General features: G+C 42.2%; 1 protein-coding gene across 4 annotated transcripts in view; it reads right to left on the bottom strand.

The window, feature by feature from the left end:
* Positions 1 to 20842, bottom strand: part of LOC127357965 (semaphorin-6D) — a 140680-nt gene that overhangs the window by 26359 nt on the left and 93479 nt on the right. For all 4 annotated transcript variants that reach the window (XM_051390626.1, XM_051390624.1, XM_051390622.1 and 1 more), the window contains 5 exons: positions 19658 to 19831; positions 19407 to 19547; positions 16503 to 16580; positions 3526 to 3584; positions 3285 to 3338 (listed from right to left, as the gene is read on the bottom strand). In XM_051390626.1, coding sequence (XP_051246586.1) covers positions 3285 to 3338; positions 3526 to 3584; positions 16503 to 16580; positions 19407 to 19547; positions 19658 to 19831 — 506 coding nt within the window. The remainder of the gene's footprint in view (positions 1 to 3284; positions 3339 to 3525; positions 3585 to 16502; positions 16581 to 19406; positions 19548 to 19657; positions 19832 to 20842) is intronic.

The raw sequence follows: 20842 nt of genomic DNA, 5'->3' as shown, positions 1-20842 counted from the left end.
AATGGCCAATTTGTGTCCATTCAGAGCCAAACTAAACCCACGGGGGCCTCCCTCGCAGTGCATTAAATAACCAATTTGCAGCGAAAACGTCATTACGGGAATAGTTCCCCACCAAACGATGTCATTACAGTAACGACAGCCACTCTAGCGTAGCGCGGCAGATAGATTCGGGCAAGCGCTGGCTAAAACATCAGTCACTCATTGTGTTCTGAGTCCTTCATGCCCGACTGCCCGACACCATGAAGTTAATGCCTTAGACGCCATTACGGAGGAATCGCCTGCTGTCAGTCCTACTGTATAATCGCACCAGCAACCATTCACTCCTGGTTTGATCGCTGCCTAGTTAACAATGAAAGCGAGAAGAATGCTGCATAACGTGGCTAATGTTACCAAGCGTGTGGCAGCTGCCGTTTTTTTTATCATTTTTTATTGTGTTATGGTGCTATTAACTCCATGGGTAATCCCTGCAGGCGTCAATAAAACCTAAAACTTAAATGACACGGTTAATCACGACACAATTAGTGCGAGTTGAGAGATGAATCTGTGGAAGTATGTAAATGAATCCGCGAGCGTCGTTCGAGTCTCCCGCTGCTTTACATCTGCCGTGCCTGTAATCGTGTCAGTCAGTCGAGGCTAATCACCGCACAGCGAGGTGTACTTCTGCCGGCAAAGTGATATTTATGGAGGGAGAATTCAGGCAGGAAGTCATTGTTTTATAACCTGCTATGTAAGAGGCTGTAGGCTCTCCCTTTCCTCTCACATCCTGCTGCTGTTTCAGTGATTAAGGAGGCGAATTAGAGGCTGAGGTGAAGCTACAGCAGCTACATATAAACACACCTGATCTCAGTTTGTGTGGAAACATTGTTAAGGTTAATATTTCTGTCCTCTGGCTGCTTTTAAGTGTGGAAATGTGCTAATTCTGAAGCAAGCTGAATAACACAGCGAGACAATGTGCATAATAAACGCTGAAGGTGCAATCAGTGATGTTTTACTGGTTCTTTGCAGGTGTTTGATTAAGAAAGTACTACATTTAAATTGAAAGTTTAGCTTTTAAATTCATGTTAAAAGTGTGTTTCTTGCTATAAATACCAGTGCAAGCATTTAAATGCCAGTAAAAAGGGAGAAAGTGCCAGAGTATAAACAATTTTAGGAACTCATTATGACCATTATGATTTATGGGGGTGCTGCAGCCCCCTCAGTACACATACTTCCAGCAGCCCTGCTTAAGGGCGGATTGCATGTGGTGACATTTAACTCATTTAGATTAATTTTAAAGATAACATGTTTAAAAAAATCATTATCTGTTCTGGACACATTTAAGACTCAGTTTTAGACTAAGGCTTAAGTTTGATTTAAAAAAAGGAACATATTTGGAATCCAAATATGGTCATTTAGGAGTTTCTCCAAGCAAATATTGATATATGTGATTGTTTGTGATTAAATCAGAATATATTACTGACACCCCATGAATATTTCTCGAGATCATCTTACATCATCTGAGTCACATGGTCTGACATTTGGTTTTCCTTCCACCCAAAACGCAGCAGATTTTTACAACTGAAACAGATTCAGCAGGCAGTTGTGTTCACTAAACTGCAGTTTCTACCGTGGCTCTGCTCGTCTTTTTTACAGGTACTTTTCATTCTGGTCGTCTAACAGGGCCTCATTTAGATGCCAGGTGAATGCAATTAACTTCCGCAGCAGAATACACAATGAGCCACTCTCTAAGCTCTGAGGACGCCGAGATCCACCGCTCTTTAAAACAGCGCCCACAGACGTCAGTGTGTTGAGTTCAGAAGCTCTCTGACGGGATCGGGACCACTCGGCTACAAACCTGCAACAAGTTCACACAACGAGACACAAAACAACCCGAACATGATGATGTCAAACCAAGCTGGTGATTGACTTTGAAGAGACTCCAAAAAGACGTCATTCAGAGCCGGATTAAGGGAAGTATTTTATGGTATGTGGAGACAACGAACAACTAATCATTTATCTCATTGGATTTTTCTTAATCCTCTTTATTCATTGTACTTTTCACAGCGTGGTGACCCTGTCTTCTTCACCTTCTTCCTCTTTATCAAGACTGCAGTGACTGCTGACGTGATTCAGGCACTTGAGTTCACATCAAGGAAGCTGAACCTAGTCCTCTCTGTCCTCTCTGTGGCTTTAATCACAGTAATGCAGCTTATAGAGTCTTAATGGATTCACTGCAGGGGTCTGCTGTTGCTCTGTGAATGACAATACCTCGGCTGCTTTACAAGCAGGAGTCCTGACAGTCAGGTAGCAGCTGAGGATGCAGCCATGAATTCAGAGCAGGCAGCTCGGTGAGGCGGCTCCTTGATCTGCTGGATCGTAATCTAGCGGAGGGTAATAATGTCAAACTGAGCGACGAGCTACCGTACATCAACATGAGTCAATCGAGCGTCAATAACCAAATTTCTTCCGGTTGAGTTTGAGCCTGTTAGCGGAGGGGTCAAGCAGGCCTCTCAGCGAAGAGTCGGGCCGCCTCCTGTTTCTCTCCTCGGCTGCTATGGGGCCGTTCTCCTGGTTTAAAGCTCCACTGTGTAACATTTAGGAGGATCTAGATTACAGAGGGGATGCACCTTCCCAGTATTTTGTTTGTGGTAAACCAAAGTATTTGAAACTCTGCACCGACATCATTCAAACGTCACACTGGAGGAACAAGAGGAGATTTCTGACTGACTTTAAAATCTGCTGCACTCTCATCTGTAACTGACTGAAGAAGTAATCAAAATGAAATTTTGATTTGAAGTCAATCTGAATCTCACTTTTTGTGCAAGCAGATATAAACTGCAATGAGTCTGCAGCTATTTGGGTGTTTAAATGGGCGTTTGTGGGCGTTAACAGGACTACTGACTGAAGGATGTCTATCCTACACATTTTGATACAAATCAAGTTTGAACTTTTTTAAATTATCAATTTATGTCCCTCAGGAGTACTCTTCAATTCTAATACAACTGATGCTAGCATAAGCTATGCTAACCTTGTTAGCAGACGCCATTGTTGTTTTAGTCACTCCTCACACACATTTAACCACACCCACGTTTGGAGATAGACCTTTTGTTTAACGAGAAACAGCCGTAATATCGCCATCGCCCACCACCAGACCCCATACACAAAATGACAATGTCACCTTGCATATCATCGTCACTCGCTAGTCCTCACAAGGTTAGCATTCGCTACTTGTTTCTGCTGAAAATACATGGCCAAATCAGTTTTTGCAGGTTTAAGTTTGTATTTGTGTAAGAAGAGTTTCTTACCGTAGGCGGAGTCGGCTGCAGACTCCTGGTTCCGTGTGGTCGCCGACACGTCGGCTGCAGAAAAAAACACAAACACAGTGAGATTCTGCAGCACAAAAATACATTTAAAATTCTCATCACGTCATTTATTGTCCCGTTTATTGCTGTAGTTTTACAATCCACTGACTTTTACACTGTTTACACCTCATATTATAACTGTTATCATTAGCATTGTGGCAGTAAAATGCCGGGTTTATCTTACCGTGGCAGCTGTCTGGGTGAAACGAGTGGTCGCCCTCGATGTCCTGTTCAAACCCCGCCCTGCAGAGAGACAGAAGAGGAGGAGAGAGAAGAGAAAGAAAGAGAGGAATTTAAAGAAACAAAAGAATAAAACATGGATTGAAGGACAGAGGCAGACACAGTGCCTCCTCCCATGTCTGTTGCCGTGGGTTACTGTTGCCCGGGCAGTTAATCAATGATGTGTATCCAGATAAAGAGTTAAGACAACGTTAATTAGATTATGTCACAGAGTTCATCTCCAGCTCATCATTTACTCTGAAGGCTGAAGACTTTCAAAGTAGAAAATGCCAACAAATTCACCTTTTTTTGGTCATCCAATTAGGGGTAAAGGAAGGTGACACTTGTCCAATCAGAAGACAGACAGTGACAGTCACACTGAGTTTCAGCAGCAGTAAAGTGAAGCGGTGTATATCTCACTGCAGCTCCAGTAAATGAAGCCATTTACTTTCCTAGCGGTGTCTCTGGCTCTCGGTTTGTGCCCCTGCTGTTTACTGTCTCTGCCTCTGTCACCACAGACGTTTCCATCTGACCTTCAAATCAATTTTAAAGGGCCAACAAATCAGGTTTTACTGCCACACGCTGCAAAATGACTGCAGTATGTGGTGTCAGAGATGAGTAGCAGGAGACTGATTCTGTCTGTGGTAGTTCACCTGCTGAAGGCGACAGAAATCATAGAATAATTAAAACCTCTCTGGGGGATGATTTTAAGTGACAGTGGACTTATTGACCTCAGTAATAGTACAATACCTTTGTTTCTTGTTGCAGAAAGCAGGTGTTATTTTTTATTTATTTTACATTTATTTACCTGTTAGGTCAATTAAGAAACAATTCTCATTTACAGCGATGAACTGGGCAAGAAGCAGCAACAGGAGGCAAGTCGATACAACAAGTAGAAAATACATACAGCTAACACAGAAAACAAAACAGTTTAACAGAGTTAAAACAGCACAATCCAGTCACTGGGAAGGCAGACTGAAAAGAGTGACAGGGAGGAGGTATGGACTTTAGGGGTGTCCAAGTAATTTGCTAGAACGCAAACTGTGGTTACTGATAGTAATGCTGAGTAAAGAACGGAGATATGGAGAGTGGAACTGGTACCAGTGGATCTGACGGTAGATGACGTAGTTTGTTGAAAAGAGATTTGGAGGCGAATCTGTAGATTAGGTTGCCACAACTGTCACTTTGACCAAGGTTAACGAGACTGTGGTCATTCACAGTAGATTAACAGCGATTGATAAAACGACAAAGTAGGATTGGAAATAGTCAGCCAGTATTCAATTCAATTCAATTCAATTCAATTTTATTTATTTGTATAGTGCCAATTCATAACAGAAGTTATCTCAGGACACTTTTCAAATGGAGCAGGTCTAGACCGAACTCTTTAACATTATTTACAGAGACCCAACAGTACCACCATGAGCAAGCACTTGACGACAAGGGCAAGGAAAAACTTCCTTTTAAGAGGCAGAAACCTAGGACAGACACTTCGGCTCTAGGTGGGTGGTCGTCTGCCTCGACCAGTTCGGGTGAGAGAGAGAGAGAGAGAGAGAGAGAGAGACAGACAGTTGCATAGCAACAACAGTAGCAACAACTACACCAATAGCAGTGACTGATGATGATGAACATGAAGAAGAAGTAGTAGTAGCCAATAGTTTTGGCGTCTCCATACAGATGCAGAATGTACCCTTTAGCATGTGCACTAGGGATGAACGAGTACACTGTTTTCTCTCTGATTATGCTCGTACTCGTAGAAAGTACATTATCTGTAACGGACACTCGTTTCAATGTAAGCTAACGTTCGTAAATCTGTCCACTAAATGTTGTTGTTTCTGGCACTGACAGGCTCAGATTGTGTGTCTGACAACATTATGAAAAAGATTCCCTACAGAGAAAGACCTAGTTTAACCAGAATATCACTATCGTTCTCCACCAGTCCACAGACAGAAAAGCTAATTTTATCGTAAACCTCATAACCTGTAACGAAACCAACAACTCACACATATGTCAATTTTAACCAATAAACAGTGTATTGTATGTAAATCTGGTAAACCAGCAGTTTTATCTCAGTCAGTGTTGGAAAGATGGACCAACATCACCATCCTCGGGGGGGAAAAAACCCCACAGGCAAAATGAAAAGTCTATCAACAATTATATTGAGTAGTTTTGGCAAAGTCCTTATTTTCTTCAAAAGGCAGACAGAGTTGTACATGACTCATTTTTCTATTCAAAGACAAAAACAAAATAGCAAACATTTGGCAAAGCTCCAGTGAAACAACTTACAGTCATAAACCATCAACAGGAAGCTGGAGTTGCAGCAAGGTTTCTGGAGGTGGACAGATATTTTCTCAGAAACATTTCAAAGAATGAAATGGTACTTTGTTTTTCAAACTGCTGCGCTCTGAGACAAAACCATTCATCAGTCTGATCATAATCAGCCCACGTCCTTATTTATTTGGCACCACATGTTTCCAGCTCCGTTTATCACGTTCAGCCTGTATTGGCAAAAACATTTTCCACCTGAGTGACTCCCCTCACAGCCCAGCCTGGTTCATGGGGTCTTGGTAGCAACAGTTTGAAGTACAAAACCAGGTCCATAAAGAAACGGTTTTCCCAGTTTGCTGTGGAAGAACACAACCGTAAATGGAAAATGGCTGCATCCTCTTATAGAATTGGAGGGTGTTATAGCCGCACAATAATGTCAGCAATAATGTCAGTTGTCCTTGTAGTGTCTTTTTTTCTTTTTTTTCTACATTCATAGATAACAGCTGTCTTCTCTCAAATGTCTCTCTACATATATTAATGCAGACCACATACTCCAATAAAAGATAAATGAATCATGCAACAGAAGAAGAGCTGCAGAACATTTAATACTCTCTACATGTTTGGATTTATTATGAAACCATTGTGCTTTCCTCTCCTCACTCACTCTATATTTACCTCTCTCCACCTCACTTATTTGCTAACTCCTCCACCCCCTCAGTCACTCAATATTTATCTCCCTTATCACTCATTCTCTCTCTCCATCACCATCTACCCTCCGTCTCTTGAGCTGCATTTCCACCAACGTGGGCTGAGCTGTAAGTGAGGGGAGAGAAAGAGAACGGGAGGAGGTCGTTGCGATGGCGAGTCGCTATAAATCCCGAACCCTCTCGGGCACCTAAACGCCTCGTTCATCTAGCGGGGAGCGACTCGGAGGTGGGGATGGAAATAGACTCAGTCAGTTATAAAATACAGTCAGGTTATCAGACGCTGTTGTTGCTGAATTGTATTTTCATGTTCTCGACGTTGAAGCTCTACAGTGGAGGCGTTAACAGGTTTCAGATGCTGTGAAATGTAATTACGATGTATAAATGGCTGCAGAAACTTTCAGTTAAATGAGAGAAGATTTGCAGGTTCTGTGCATTCATCTCTTCGGCTGTGAAGGGGCCTTGAAACTTTCTCTGACAGACTAGAGACTTTCTTTCAATTTGAAAATATCTAACATCAGCTCAGTATATAGAGCAGTATACAACAGACGCAGTGCTGACAATTATGCCAGTACTTTAGGTTTAAAATACAACACGCTATTATCTTGAAATGACAATGAATTGAATTGCCCCAAAATACTTGAATAACTCAGTTTGGACACTAAAATAGGGTTCAGTTCTTTTGGCCTAAAAACCTTTAGGCACTTGTCTTGAAAGATTTATCAAATGACTTAAGACTTGACTTAAGACTTTACTTGGACTTGTCTAGAATAACTTCAGACTTGCCCCAAAGGACCTGAAACTTAATGTGTCTTGACTTGAAAATTGACTTGAGACTTATATCACTTCATACTACGTATATATAGATTAGTATTACACAACCATGTCACGGTGTCACTGTTGCATACTGTATATCAAGATTCAAGCAGCAACATAAGTTATTTACCTTCAATAAATAGCCTGTTAATTTAAAAGGGTGTGCGGGTGTGTGAGTGCCTGAAAGCGTCACGTTACTGACGAGGAGCTCTAAAGGTTGTGTGATGTCGTCTGTGAATTCTGTTTGTTATTATGATTAATTATGTCTGTGTGTCACTGGCGCACTCAAGATGGACATTACAAAAAAAGATCAATATCAAGGCAATAAAACCAGAGATATTGATCTTTTTATTACATATTCTTCTTCCCTGTCAAAACATGGTGCCAACATTACCCACGATGCAACTCGACCGCCAACAGAGAGGTGTAAAGATATATTAAGTGAGCTTTAGAGGTGCTGGTAAGTGGATTTTGTTACCTTTGGACAGAGCAAGGCTAGCTGTTCCCCATGTTTCCAGTTTTTATGCAAAGCTAAGCTAACCAGCTGCTGACACCAGCTACATATTTACATATCATAGAGAAGACAGTGGGTTTTTGGTTAGCTTTTACGTGTCTTAAAGAAGGCAGTTGCTAACAAGTGTTCTTCAAATGAGACTACAGAGGTTGTCTGTAACAACACAGAGGCTTCTCTACTTACTGGTCCGACTTTACAGTCTCGCTGTGTTCATACGTTATAAGTGAGACTGTGGTAGTCTAACGTTAGCTTTTTACTTCTGGCAATTGCATTTATGCTTCATAAATCATAAAAGTGGTGTTCATTTGTGAAGATTATCTTGCTGAACAAAACGTATAAGAATCATAAACCTTTGTTCACCAAATAGTTTATTTTCTGCAATAATCCAAAATCCAACAGAAAAATTATCTTTTTGTCAAAAGAACCATGGAAGAAGATTGTCGTGTTGTTCATCTTCTTAGACAAATGAGATCCATTGCCACACTATTGAACTTCATGATTACTTTCTGAGCAAAGTGGCAGCACTAGCACTGACGTCATCGTAACTCGTTTAATAAAATTCACCAACAGTCTTTTCTAAAATCAATTACCCCACACTAGCTGTGATGTCTAACTCACAAAGGTCTGTGGGCTTGTGGGAAATAGTGTTTGCTTAAGACAACTAAAAGAACTATTGAATAAACATCAATATTAGATCATCAAAGCAATCGATCTGACAAACAGACAACTTTGTGCCTTCAACTGCCCTTATACTCCGTGGAGTTCCACAGGGCTCAAACCTTGGTCCCATCCTGTTCTCACTGATTAGATAGATCCTCCTCAATGTTACACCCTGGACCGTTAAATGACTCGAAATGGGATTTTGAATGAGGTTTTCTAACTTCTAGACCAGAACCTGGAAGTTTCAGTTTCACTTCAGTCTCCATCACAGCAGGTTTTATTTTAGGGACAAAAGTCTTTGTTCAGAAACTGATGCTTCAGTGTGTGTGTGTGTGTGTGTGTGTGTTGCTAAAGCAGCTGTCGCTCTACCTTTGGATCGACTTAAACAGTACAGACACACACTGTCTCTGACACACACACACACACACACTCTCACAGACGGTCTCCAGGGAAACGTCTGACTTGCTGCCACGACAACTAAGTCCATCTGGTCGGTTTGTCCCTCTTCTTTCTCTCCTCTGCTCCCACCTTTTTTCTCTCCATCCCTCTGTCTTTCTCTCTACCTGCTCCCCCCCCCCCACCCCGTTTTTTCTCTCTTCAGCCGAAGTTAGCTGAAGTTATGTAAGCTTTTCATTTTCTCTCCAACATTCCTTCACCCTCCATCTCTCCATCTCCCCCTCGCTCCCTGGAGGAAATCTTCCACTCATCAGCAGAAGTTTGAGAAGCTAAACTCTCTCCAGCTCAGAGGTTTTCAGTTGAGTGAAGCTCTGAATAATATCTCTGTCTTCAGAAACTCTTCTGTATTTATGCTTCCATCAGCTGTACTGAGGTCAGGCTGTGGTGGTTTCCTATGCTTGGTTTGTTTTCTAGAGGCCAAACTCCACTGTGATTGGCTCCTGAAACCCCCGATACGGCCAGTCTGGTTTCAAATGTGTCAAAAACGCTGCTGACGAAAACTTGTGCAATCTGTAGACAGAATGTAAATTACGAGGGTCGACCCCACTTTCTGCCCCCTGCTGCAGATGCAGGACGGGGACTCAGGACTGGACTGTATTGTGTATTTAGGTTTTTGACGCTAACAGAAGCAGATCAGATGCAAGACGAGAGACTTGTACTGCCATGATTTGATCTTCACTGACGCTAATAGAGGATAATCACCTAACTTGGTCAAACTTTCCTCGACTTCACTGCGGAGCACAGCACAGGACAAACACTGACTCTCCTCCCATCAGCCTCTGAAAACTGGTGCTGGTTACGTCCCAGACACGTTGGAACACATTATGATGTTGATTAAAGGCAATGATGTCTGCTGATGAGACTTCTAGAAGCAGAGAAAAGAAATCATTTTCTCACATCTGCTGGAAATCTATTCAGGAAAGTCGCTCACGTTGTCCCTAAATCCATCTTCTTCTTCCCTCAAATCTTTCTGCTCTAATGATGCTCTCAGTTATAAATCTTTTCCACCTCCTCGCTCGGAGCTGATTCTCTTCTTCCTTCCCTTTTCTTTTCACTTCTCTCTCTCTCTCTCTCGATTGCTCTGTGGTCGCTGTAACCTCATCAATATCCATCATAATTAGCAAGTGTTGGATGAACCTGGTTAAAACTATAAGCTATCTGCTAAACATCTAGTACGTTAGCATTGAGCGCAAGTTAGCATGGCTGTAGACTGGACTGGTTTTACATTATATAATGAGCTAGCATAACTTTTTTTTAGAATTATTATACTTTTATAACCCATTCATGATTATGCTAGTTGACATAACAAATCCAAAGGTTGAGGACTCTGTGACACCCTCAAAGCTCAACAAGAAGCGAATAAGTGGACCTTGAATTGAGACTGACAACTTTTAAGCTAACACGGATGAGATGTGACTGCTCAGTAACAATTCATCAAACTTCATCTGCTCGTGAGAACCGTGAGAACTTTCATAAGGTTCAGAATAAGCAAATGAACCTTGAGTTGTAACATGGAGGCTATGGCTGAAGCTCTCCAATGTTTCCTCTAACACTAACCATATTGATGGCAACTGCTGATTCACAATTTCTCAATGAGGAAGAAAGAGTTGATGTGCTTTTTTTAAGTGCCATTTTCAGTGCTTGTTTTTTACTTTTTATGTTAAACTAAATATTAAACATTCAAAGCAGAGTAATTTGACTTTTACACGTGTCTGGAGGGGGACTTAAAAGTTAGGGAAAGTGTCAAAGTCCTCAACTTCCTCCCTGTGACTTCAATTACAGCAATTATGTGTCCTCTAAAACAGATTTGGCAAGCAAATTAGTGGTATTATTAATAGTATTTTGTAGGAAACAGGGTTGACATTTTAATTAATAAAAGAGACAGAAGAGTAGAAAGACAAAAGCTATGAAGAATCTCTTAGCTAGCTAGTGTGTGAATCCACTGAAGCTTAAAGCCAAAGTCAGTTTATCAAAGGCAGAACTGACCGATACTAAAGCAGATAAAACACCCATCGTGTCTGGAAGAGAATTAACTGCCTTTATGTCTGTCTCTGTGTATCTTCCTGCTTGTTTTACTTCCTCTTCCTTTAACTCTGACACAGATATCTCTTTCTGAGCTTGCTTTTTGTAATTCTCCGTCTCTCATCTTCACTGTGCTTCTTCTTTCCTTTCCACCTCTTGCATCACACCTTCGCCTCCCTCTCTGTTTCCTTCCTCATCTCTTTTCATCTCCGCCGGCTCATCCTGTCCATTTTAATCTTCCTGCAGCTCCGCTGTCGTTTGTATTAAAAACGCCAGTCGTCTCTGTTGCCCCTGTAGATATTATTGTTTCCCCTGTGATTGTGTGCAGGTCTGTGTGATTTTCTGAAGTTAGGAAACTGCATTTCGACAGCGCCTCACCGCCGTTTTCAGCGGTTTTCCAGCTGAACTGAGTCAAAAGTAAATGAAGTGGACCAGAAGAAAGCTTCTGCTTCTGCATCAAACCCTCCATTTGGAGGAAGACAAGGAACTTTCTGCCTTATGAACCTCAAAATTAATCAATATCTCCCCAGGAGCTCTTGTCACTTGTTGCACATTGCCGCTGTTTCAAACCTTTCAAAACCCAGTATGTCAACTGTTTGAAATTCTGTCTTTGTGTTTCGGCCCCTCAGCTGCTCAACAAGGAAACATTCTGCCAAATCAAATGACAAGTATGTCTAAGTAAAAAGATCTATAATATAGTTTTAACAGGGATCACTGGAGCAATATTATTTCTTAAACCCACAAATTAATAATCCAATCACTGTAATTACTTAATGAGAGTAGCTCAACTTGCAGTACGTCATGGCGCATTAGGATATTCCTGCATAGTAAAATATAACAATTTAACAATTTTACCAAAATCCATCTGGTTGTATGTTGCTTCCATTTCAACTGGGATGAAAAAAGATGAAACATTAAAATCAGCTAATTAGCTCTCTGCTAACCAGCTTTAAACAAACTGACTCGTCTGAACTGCTCGTCTGACCAACAGTGTATGAAAAGTTGAATCTTTCACAGAAAAGACACACGACCCCCCCCCAGAGGCTCATGAGTCATAGATCGATGTGAAGAGACACATCAAGAGGAGACGGGCGAATATAAAGAGCTGTCAGCCGAGGAGAACATCACATTCAGGCCGAGTGTGGATCCATATAGGGATTATGTATGCCTGCTGGGATATTTGTGTTTGACATTGATTGTGTTCACGTTTGATGGAAGTCTTGAAGCGCAGAGACAGACTCAATTTATAAAACAAAAGCTGAAAATCTGAAGAGCTGCACTGAAACTGTGAGGGAGCCACTGCTGCGTATCAATCTGATTCTAAATGACAAAATCTAAGACCTTTAAGTTACAATCCTAAAGATTTTCTTCAAGCTAAACCCTCCATTTGAGAGGCAGCATGGCCATCGATCCTCCAGGGTGAGTGCCGAAGTGTCCTTGAGCAAGACGATGAACTCCCTAACCGCTCCTGATGAACGGCTGGCACCTTGCCGTCAGTGTATGCATGTGTGTGTGCTTTGAGTAGTCAGTAGACTAGAAACCATCCATTTATTAATTAACCCTTTCTATGCTCCGCCCCTTTTCTGGCTAGTTAGCTAGCATTTTGTTACAGAGAAAAACAATAGCTAACTAACGAGCTAATCTACATTAATTGTTAGCCAGGTACGTACATCTGATAGCTGGTTATTTTCAGTGTTGTTTTCATTTCTCTTTACAGGTATTATTTTTTGTTGAATTATTCAGATATACAAGACCTTATACATACTGTAACACCTTTTAAAGGAAACTGTCAACCAGTAATTACATGTTTTTAAGGTTAAGGCATGTGAGAAATAACCAAATAAAGAATAAGATATCTATATCTATCTATAGTTACAAACAGTGCCAAAAAATATGGTCAATAATATGTGCCAAAAATGATATAAATCTAATTTAATCTAATGTTTTTCTTTTGTTTTCCCTGTCACACCGAATCCTGACCCCAAACTGTGTATATAAAAATATTACATTTGGGAAAAGCTTCTTCAGTAATTTAAAGTGTAGATGGTTTAAAGTTAATGGGCTAAAACCTGCAGAGAAACTCCTTTAGGTGCTTCTTTAAACTCCCCAATGCTTTTAGTCCGACTCAAAATTCAAGACACGAGAGTCGAGCCTGAAGATGAAATCCCCCCGTGTTTCTGCGATCGGGTCCATCAATATGCCGAGACAAGATGAGATTTTAGCAGCATAACACACACACACACACACACACACACACACACACACACACACACACACACACACTGCAGCAAGTGGCTTGTGAAATCAAATGTGTTCCCTCGCGCCACCTTCCAATCAATAACTCCAAAGTGTCAGGTAGCTCGCGCCCACTCCACAACACTTCATGACCATCGATCTGCGGCCGAACCCGCCGGTTATTCTGCCATTCCTCCGCTCCCCTCGCACAAATCGAAGAGATATTATTTTCATATTTGTCTCTCCGGGGGAGGAGTTGTTTTAATCCTGGGAGAGCAGCACAGCATCTGCAGCCTCCTTGTCTGTAAATATCATTATTTATAAACTCCTGCAGGTCGACAGCCAACACAGAGTTGTTTTTCTGTCCACCGCTGCAGGAGAGACGAAGTAAACACATGACAGTCCTCGTAATGGCTGCACGGGTACATTTATGTTCTTATATCAGTCAAGGTTTCAGCCAGAGTGACTAAAAGGATCAGAGGTCCTACAACCTTGAAGTATTTAAGATTGGATCTTATACAGAACTTTTACATTTACTCTATTCAACTGTCTGGATGCTTTAACGCTGAGATCTGACGACACTGACGAACATGAGAGTCAAGTGCACCAGTTTCTGCTTTTGTGGAAGACGAGCAACGCAGCATCCAGGACTACAACCTCACGGACAGATCGGCCCATATTAACTCATTGCACATGATAAAGGACAGGAAAATAAAGACGTGTTTAAACTATGTGTCACCATCACAGTTTGTTATAGTTACAGAGCTGTTTATCTTTTAACTTTAAAGTCCACATGAAACAGAAACCAGAGAACGGCAGTTAGCGAGGGACCTGTTACAATAGCCAATAGCGCTGTGAGCAACGTCCCCCCCCCCCAGCGGACCCATTAGCTGACTCTGTCGGACTGGGAGCTCCCAGTGAACAGCAGGTCCAGACCGGGACTGAATGCAGCATCTGATGCTGACGGAGGACAGTTTGAATAAAGTACTGGGGTGGTTTTATTGCTGGTTTTGGGTTCTGCCAGGGCTAAGTTAGCTAACATTAGCTGCCCAAGCTAACAGCATAAGCTAAGCTGAGCTAATTTAGCTTTGTTAACGGCAGCCGGAGGGATCCAGTTTCACCCAAATCACTGATAAAGTTGTCTTTGTACTGTAATCAGTGAGCTCCAGCCCCAAAAAACAAACACTGTTGCTAGCCAACTAACCAATGAATCTGTTGGAAAGATTGATAAGTAGTAAAGCACTTTAGCTCGGTCAGCCATGCAGCTAACCTAACTGACTCAGTCCCGGGATACGAGGAGCCAAACCCGGCAAGAAAACCACCTCGGTACTGTCAGACTAGCACCGTCTGTGTCAGTCCTGCTGGGTCCAAGTGAGGGATTAACACACTCAGCGCTATTGGCTGCTGTGAATGCCAATCAATATCTGTGACAAGTCCTGCCCTAGCTGCCTGTTTTTATAAGAAACATGTAAATATGAGGAAGCAAACGGCTCTCTGCTTCCTGTTTCATTGGGATGTTTGATCAGGTTTTTACGTTATCTCAGCTTTGATGCTCTGTGACTGAAATGAGCATCAGGCAGCAGCTTTTAGCTCTTTTCATCAAGTGACCCTGAGGATGTTTACAACGCAGCAGGATGAACTGTGGTCCTTGAACATGTGTTTATGTGCCGTCATTCTGCTCCTTCCCGTGTCTGTTGTAGGAACTCTCGGAGCCGGTGCCGCTCAGCTGCTGCCGCCTGGTCTGGAACGAGGCACATCACCTGAGTCGACACTGCAGGGACGTAGGTTGTGTGAGCAACAGCGCAGATCGGTGATCAAGAGCCACCCGAGCACTGATGCTCGGCACGCCGGCTGTATGGCAGAGTCAGGACTCTGAAACAATCCCTCAGCTGAGCGTCTCCTGGGAAAACTGTTTCCCCTGACGATCATCAAAGCTTCATCTTATCGGATCTCAAACCTCCAGCATGTAAACACCACACGCTTCCTGTTTGCTTTTAAATATCAATCTAACTATTTATAGAGCGGTGAACAAGAACATGACTCACTTCCTTTATGAGAGTTGATGAGTGACTCAATAATCTGTTTGTTGACCGTGACAAACTGTTTACTGTGTTAATACGCAGCGTTCTTTGCTGTGGATCTCTAAACTCAACACTGCAGCCAGTAGAGCTGACCCCTGCCAGCCAAATGCAGGTTTAAGGCTCTTCCACATTGGCTTTACATTTCAGACCCAGAAGGTCGAAATTGTAGCACATTTTAAGATAAACACGTCATCACGTTTACACACCGACTCGAGTTTTCAGAACAGTTTCAGATTTCTGCTTTTTTTTTGCACTAGTGAAAAGAAATCAAGGGAGAGCGACAATGTGGAGACAGACAGCTCAGCCTCTTGTAATGTGACCCGAGCAGAGAGTGACGACAGCTTGTGGAGGAAATGAGTGAGAGCCAAGGCCAACATTTGGAAAAGGTTTCAAAGATGTCGTTAAGGCCTGAGATGCCCGACAACATTTCTGTAAAGTGACATGTAAACAATGGAACATTCAGAGGGTGCTTTGGTAATGTTATAGATGGGATGTTCTTTTATAACTAAAAAAAACTTCCCACTGAAAACATCAGCAGAACATTGCATGGTAACATTCTCAGAACATTTTTAGAGCCGAACATTTCTAGCTGGGTATTGACTGCAGGATAACGCGCCATGTCACAAAGCTCGGTGTGCAGACGCTTCCACAAGCAAAGGATCTGATTATGAAGAGCTGGAATGAGATGTGTGAGTGACAAATCGGCAGCCGCTGTGTGATGCTGTCATGTCGACCTGACATGTCAACGTGTATCTAACAAAGTGGCTAATGAGTGTGTCAGAAAATGACGAAAAACTAACTTTGAAGCTAAATAAGATGTGGAAGGAGTGTAATCTCCTGCTCCTGGATCTTTACTGCACTCAGAGAACAAACCGAGCTTCATTATGAGTCTTTTTCAACAAAGTTTTATAAAAAGAGATTTATACCGACAAAGTGCACGCAGTACATTCCCGCTGACATCCATTTTTACATTTGTTCCCATTATGTTTCCCCATCCGTCCTTTCACTTTGGCTGCGAGCGTGAAAGGCATCATGGATTTACATCTTTCAGATATACGAGCCTTTGCCCGCCGCGGCAGATATACGAGCAGAGCCGTCAAAACTTTATTAGCTGTCGGATTGATGACGGCTGAGAGGAAAGAGAGAAAAAAATGAAAAGAGAGAGTGACAAAGAGGAAGTGACACGTACTTGAAACCTGGAGCCATGTTGGCACAGCTCCCAGTCCGCAGCCAGATGCAGTATGGGTCACGAGAGGCCAGACAGGCTCTGAAGGGGGAGAAGAAGAGTGTGAATCAATATTGTTGTATACTTACATTATCCCAAATGTTTCCAACACCGCTCAAACTCATCGTCATTTTATTCAGGTAACGCTGCGTTTCACCGGTCGCCTGTCAATGGCGCCATACCCCCTTTGTGCCTGCATCAGCGTTGTGGTCGTCTGCCAGAAGCTGTCATACATTGACTGTTTACCATCCACTGTTTAGATCTTGGTGCTTTTTAACTCTAGATTTGAACTGGATGAAGGATTTTAGTCATCGGACGTCTGGATCTTAAGTTATCAGAGAAACAAGCTGAGCTAACGTTAGCAGCAGCTCGGCTCGCAGCCCCTCCGGGACGTCCTTTGTCTGTCCAACAGCGTGGGAGAAGCAGTGATTGTTAAGGTGGAACTGCTTTATTCAGTGTGTTTAAGGTGGAACTGCTTTATTCAGTGTGTTTAGTGGTTTTAATCAGCGGGTCTGTTTGTGTTGGAGAGGAGGAGACCTCTGTGGATCATTGGGCTCCCGGTAGAAACCTCCTGAACCACGAACACTGAAGGAATCCTAACCGGAGCTGACTGCAATGACGGCAATGGTGGTGAAGACAACAAACGATCAACAAACAACAAACAACTCCCATGATCCCATGCTGCTTCACCACCTCATCAAACTATATCTTTTCTTATTGTTTGGATATGAGAGAGCCCCTAGTGGCAGAAATTACAGACTGTATGTTTAAGTAAAACAAAAACCTCCAGAAAAATGAATGTTTAAACGCAGTAACAACTGATCCAAAACTATTTAAAGCAGCGTCAGTAGGAAGAGACAGGAGGAGGGAGAGGGACTGAAAGAAAGGATGGAGATTGACAGAGAATAAAGGGAAGACAGAAAGAGACCTAGAAAGATGGAATAGGAGAGAGATGGAAAGACGAAAGAAAGGCGGAGAGTGAAGAAAGAGGTGATACAAGAGGAAACAGTAGAGAGCGAATGAGATTGAGGCTTTACAACATTGAAATGCCAAGAGACAAAAGAGAGAAAGAGGAAACAGATGGAGAGACAAAAAAGGGAGAGAGAGGGAAGGATGTAGAGTTTTCTTCTGTATTGGTTGATGCCACGTGTGTGTCTGAATAGACAACTGTCTAACACACACACACACACACACACACACACACACACACACACACACACACAGTTGTTTTGGCTGGCCTGACTGTGAACTGTGTGATTGGCATGCAAAGTGTGTGAACAAAATGAACTGGTAATGGGTGACAGGCTTTGAGACAAGATGAAGTGGTACCCATAAGGAACGAGGACAAAGGCTCGCCCAAGAGGTGCCCAGGCTGAAATGTCAGGGAGAGGGATCAACTGGCGGGATCTCAAAATAACTGAGAGAGGTTTTTCTCCCTGGAGGAGCAAAAGGCTTCAGTCAGTCAGGCCATGTCGAATCTCAAGTGATTTGAGACAAGTCATGACTCGAGTCTGAGAGTAAGTGTCAAGTTCTTGTCTCAAGTAACTCAAGATAAGTTTCTAGTGAAGACCAAGTCCAAGTCTCCAAGTGTGGTCTCAAGTTCTTGATGGCAAGTCAAGTTCAAGTCTTAAGAACAAGTCTAAATTCAAGTCCTTCCTGACAGGTCTACATTTGAGGCTGAAGTCAAATCTAAACTTCTTCAGGGCAAATGGAACCGCCAGCATTTGAGTCCAGACCAGGTAGTCTAATGTCATCTGAGACAAGTCTCAATGCTCAAAGTTTTAGTCAAGACTCAAGTTCTTCATGGCAAGTCCAATTCAGGTCTTAAGTAATTTTAGACTAGTCTGTGACAAGTCTCACGTCTTCTTTCAAGTCTTTTAATGCAAGTCTGAGGTAAATCTCAAGCCATTAGAGACACATCTCAGTAAATACTAAGAAAAATCAAGTCTTAAGTCAATTAAGACATTAAGTCCAACTCACATCTCAAATCCAAGAGGAGTCCAAGTAGTCTAAGTCCCCTGAAGTTGCATTCATAAGACAAGACGTGTCAAGTCTTTAAATGTTGACCGTTTAAGACATTTGATCTGGTATTTAACATTTCACTTTCAAGGTTATAAATAAACTGTTTTTTAAGTATAAATGGGATTAAGTAATTTCAATACTGTTTAATGGTTCCAGCGCAAAACTACAAAAAAAAAAATTTTTAGGGAGGCAGTCACGCCTACTGTGAGTCCAAGTCCTCAAGTCCAACTTCAGTCCATTTTTCAAGCCTTCAGTTCTGCTCCCAGATGATGACAGAGATGAAGAGATACAGAGTGGCTACGTCTTTTTTTCCGTGATGGAGACACAGCTGGTGGAAGCCTCTGTGTACCTCTGCAGCTGTGTTAACACATCATTCATTCATCGTACTCAGTAATTAAAATGAGTCTGATTAGTGACTATGAGGGTTTGTGTGTGTGTGTATGTGCACGCTTCTCCAGTGATGAATGTGCTCTAATTTGGGAAGTGAGCTCTGTTCAGTCTATAAATGAGCTTCTTTTTGTTCATATTTAACTATTCAGACTCGGCATTCCCATTTCCCCCCGGCACACACTTGCTTCTACAATATTGATTATGTTGCCAAATTAAGCTCCGTAGATTAATGTTTAAAAAGATTTCCCCATTCTGATTTTTGGATGGTTTCCACAATTAACAAATTTATAGTCTTTTGCAGATGTCTGTGCTGCTACTTTTCAGAAAACTCAAGCTTCTACTGCTGAAAAATGGCTTATTAACAGTGTGTTTAACTGACTGCTGACAAGAATCGAAAGGGGGCCGTTTTAATCTGGTTTTAATAAAAGAAAGCTGGTTTCAGTCCTGTTGTCTTACTTTTTACAGGCTCCATGTTGGGTGCAGCGGCTGAGCGGCACTCTGATGACACAGCTGGTGAAGGCTACGAACAAAGCATGATGGTCTTTATCCAGCTCCAGTCCCAGAACCCTCCTGTCCTCCTGACCCTGAACGTTACACCTGGACACAGACAGACAGCAGATTATATGAACATGGTTATTAAAAGGTTCAGCGGTAGCAGCTGTAGTATTCAGAAGGGCGAGTACTACAATATTCCACTCAGGTCTTACTTGGACGGGTTGTAGACATCAATGTCCTCCAGCAGTTTGGATCCAAAGCTGTCGTTGGGATGCGTGCTGGCCAAAACCTTCAGGACTCTGCCGTCGTCTGAGCCCAGGAACATCACCGTCCGGTCCTTGTAGGGACCAGCCGAAACATCCACCACGATCTGGGTCAGCTTGGACCTCGGAGTGACAAGAAAAGACCCTTGGTGAGAAACTATAAAATCTATAAAACATTTCCTGTTGCGAAGAGAGTTTTGCTTTATGTGTAATGTCAAAGACCACTACAATAAAAACAAAACCTCTTCCTCTTTATTACCCATTATCATCGACAGTATCCCTGTCATATTTTTATAAAATGTGCAATGTTCCCCTGGGAACTAAAATCACAATTTGGCCTTGAAAGTAACTTTGTAATGAAACTGACAATGTGAAACTATTAAAATCTATTGCAAAATCTGAAGAGAAATAATTGATGATTCTAATTTATTTGCAAATAATCCAACAGCAACACTTCAGAAATGACAAATTTCGTACCCATCATTGTTCTGTTTAAAGGTCGGATGAACTTCCAGATATATTATTCTTTTACAAAGTTTGAGTGGTGTTTTCTCATTGGAGACTTTTGAGCTTTATTATCGGATGTTTTCTGTTTTTACGTGGCAGCTCAGCACATATGACCCACCCTACTCTAATTGGCTAGTACTCCTTACCTTTGTTGGTTAGGGCATCAGGAGTAAGATTGGTTCAGATATTAGGGTAAGGGTGGGTCGTGAGTTTGCTATCGTGGAGAAAAATGGGATGGGATGCTTGCTGTCAGGACGTAGCTAGATCCCATTTCGGGGCAAATAAAGTACACATTACGGATCGGTGCAAAGACTTGCATACTCTCCGATACCCAATCCTGCATTTTAGGTTATATCGGAGGTATTTACAATACTGGTATCAGGATCAGAATAATATAAACCCTGATTCCAACTTCGAAAACAGATTGAGATTGAGAGCATTTTTAATCCTTGCTGATAGGCATGAAGGGTAGCTTCAAATAAATAACTCCAAAAACAGGCAGAAATCTGTCTACCTGGGCTTAGGGCTAGTGTTTGTCGGTTTAGGGCATGCAGGCAATAACTTATTGTACATGGAGGACATTTACAGCTGTCCATGACAACAGACTGCTCTGACTGTCCCAGACTC

The sequence above is a fragment of the Dicentrarchus labrax genome, unplaced genomic scaffold (assembly GCF_905237075.1).
Source record: "Dicentrarchus labrax unplaced genomic scaffold, dlabrax2021, whole genome shotgun sequence".
NCBI lineage: Eukaryota > Metazoa > Chordata > Actinopteri > Moronidae > Dicentrarchus > Dicentrarchus labrax.
This window is presented reverse-complemented; position numbering and strand designations above follow the sequence as displayed.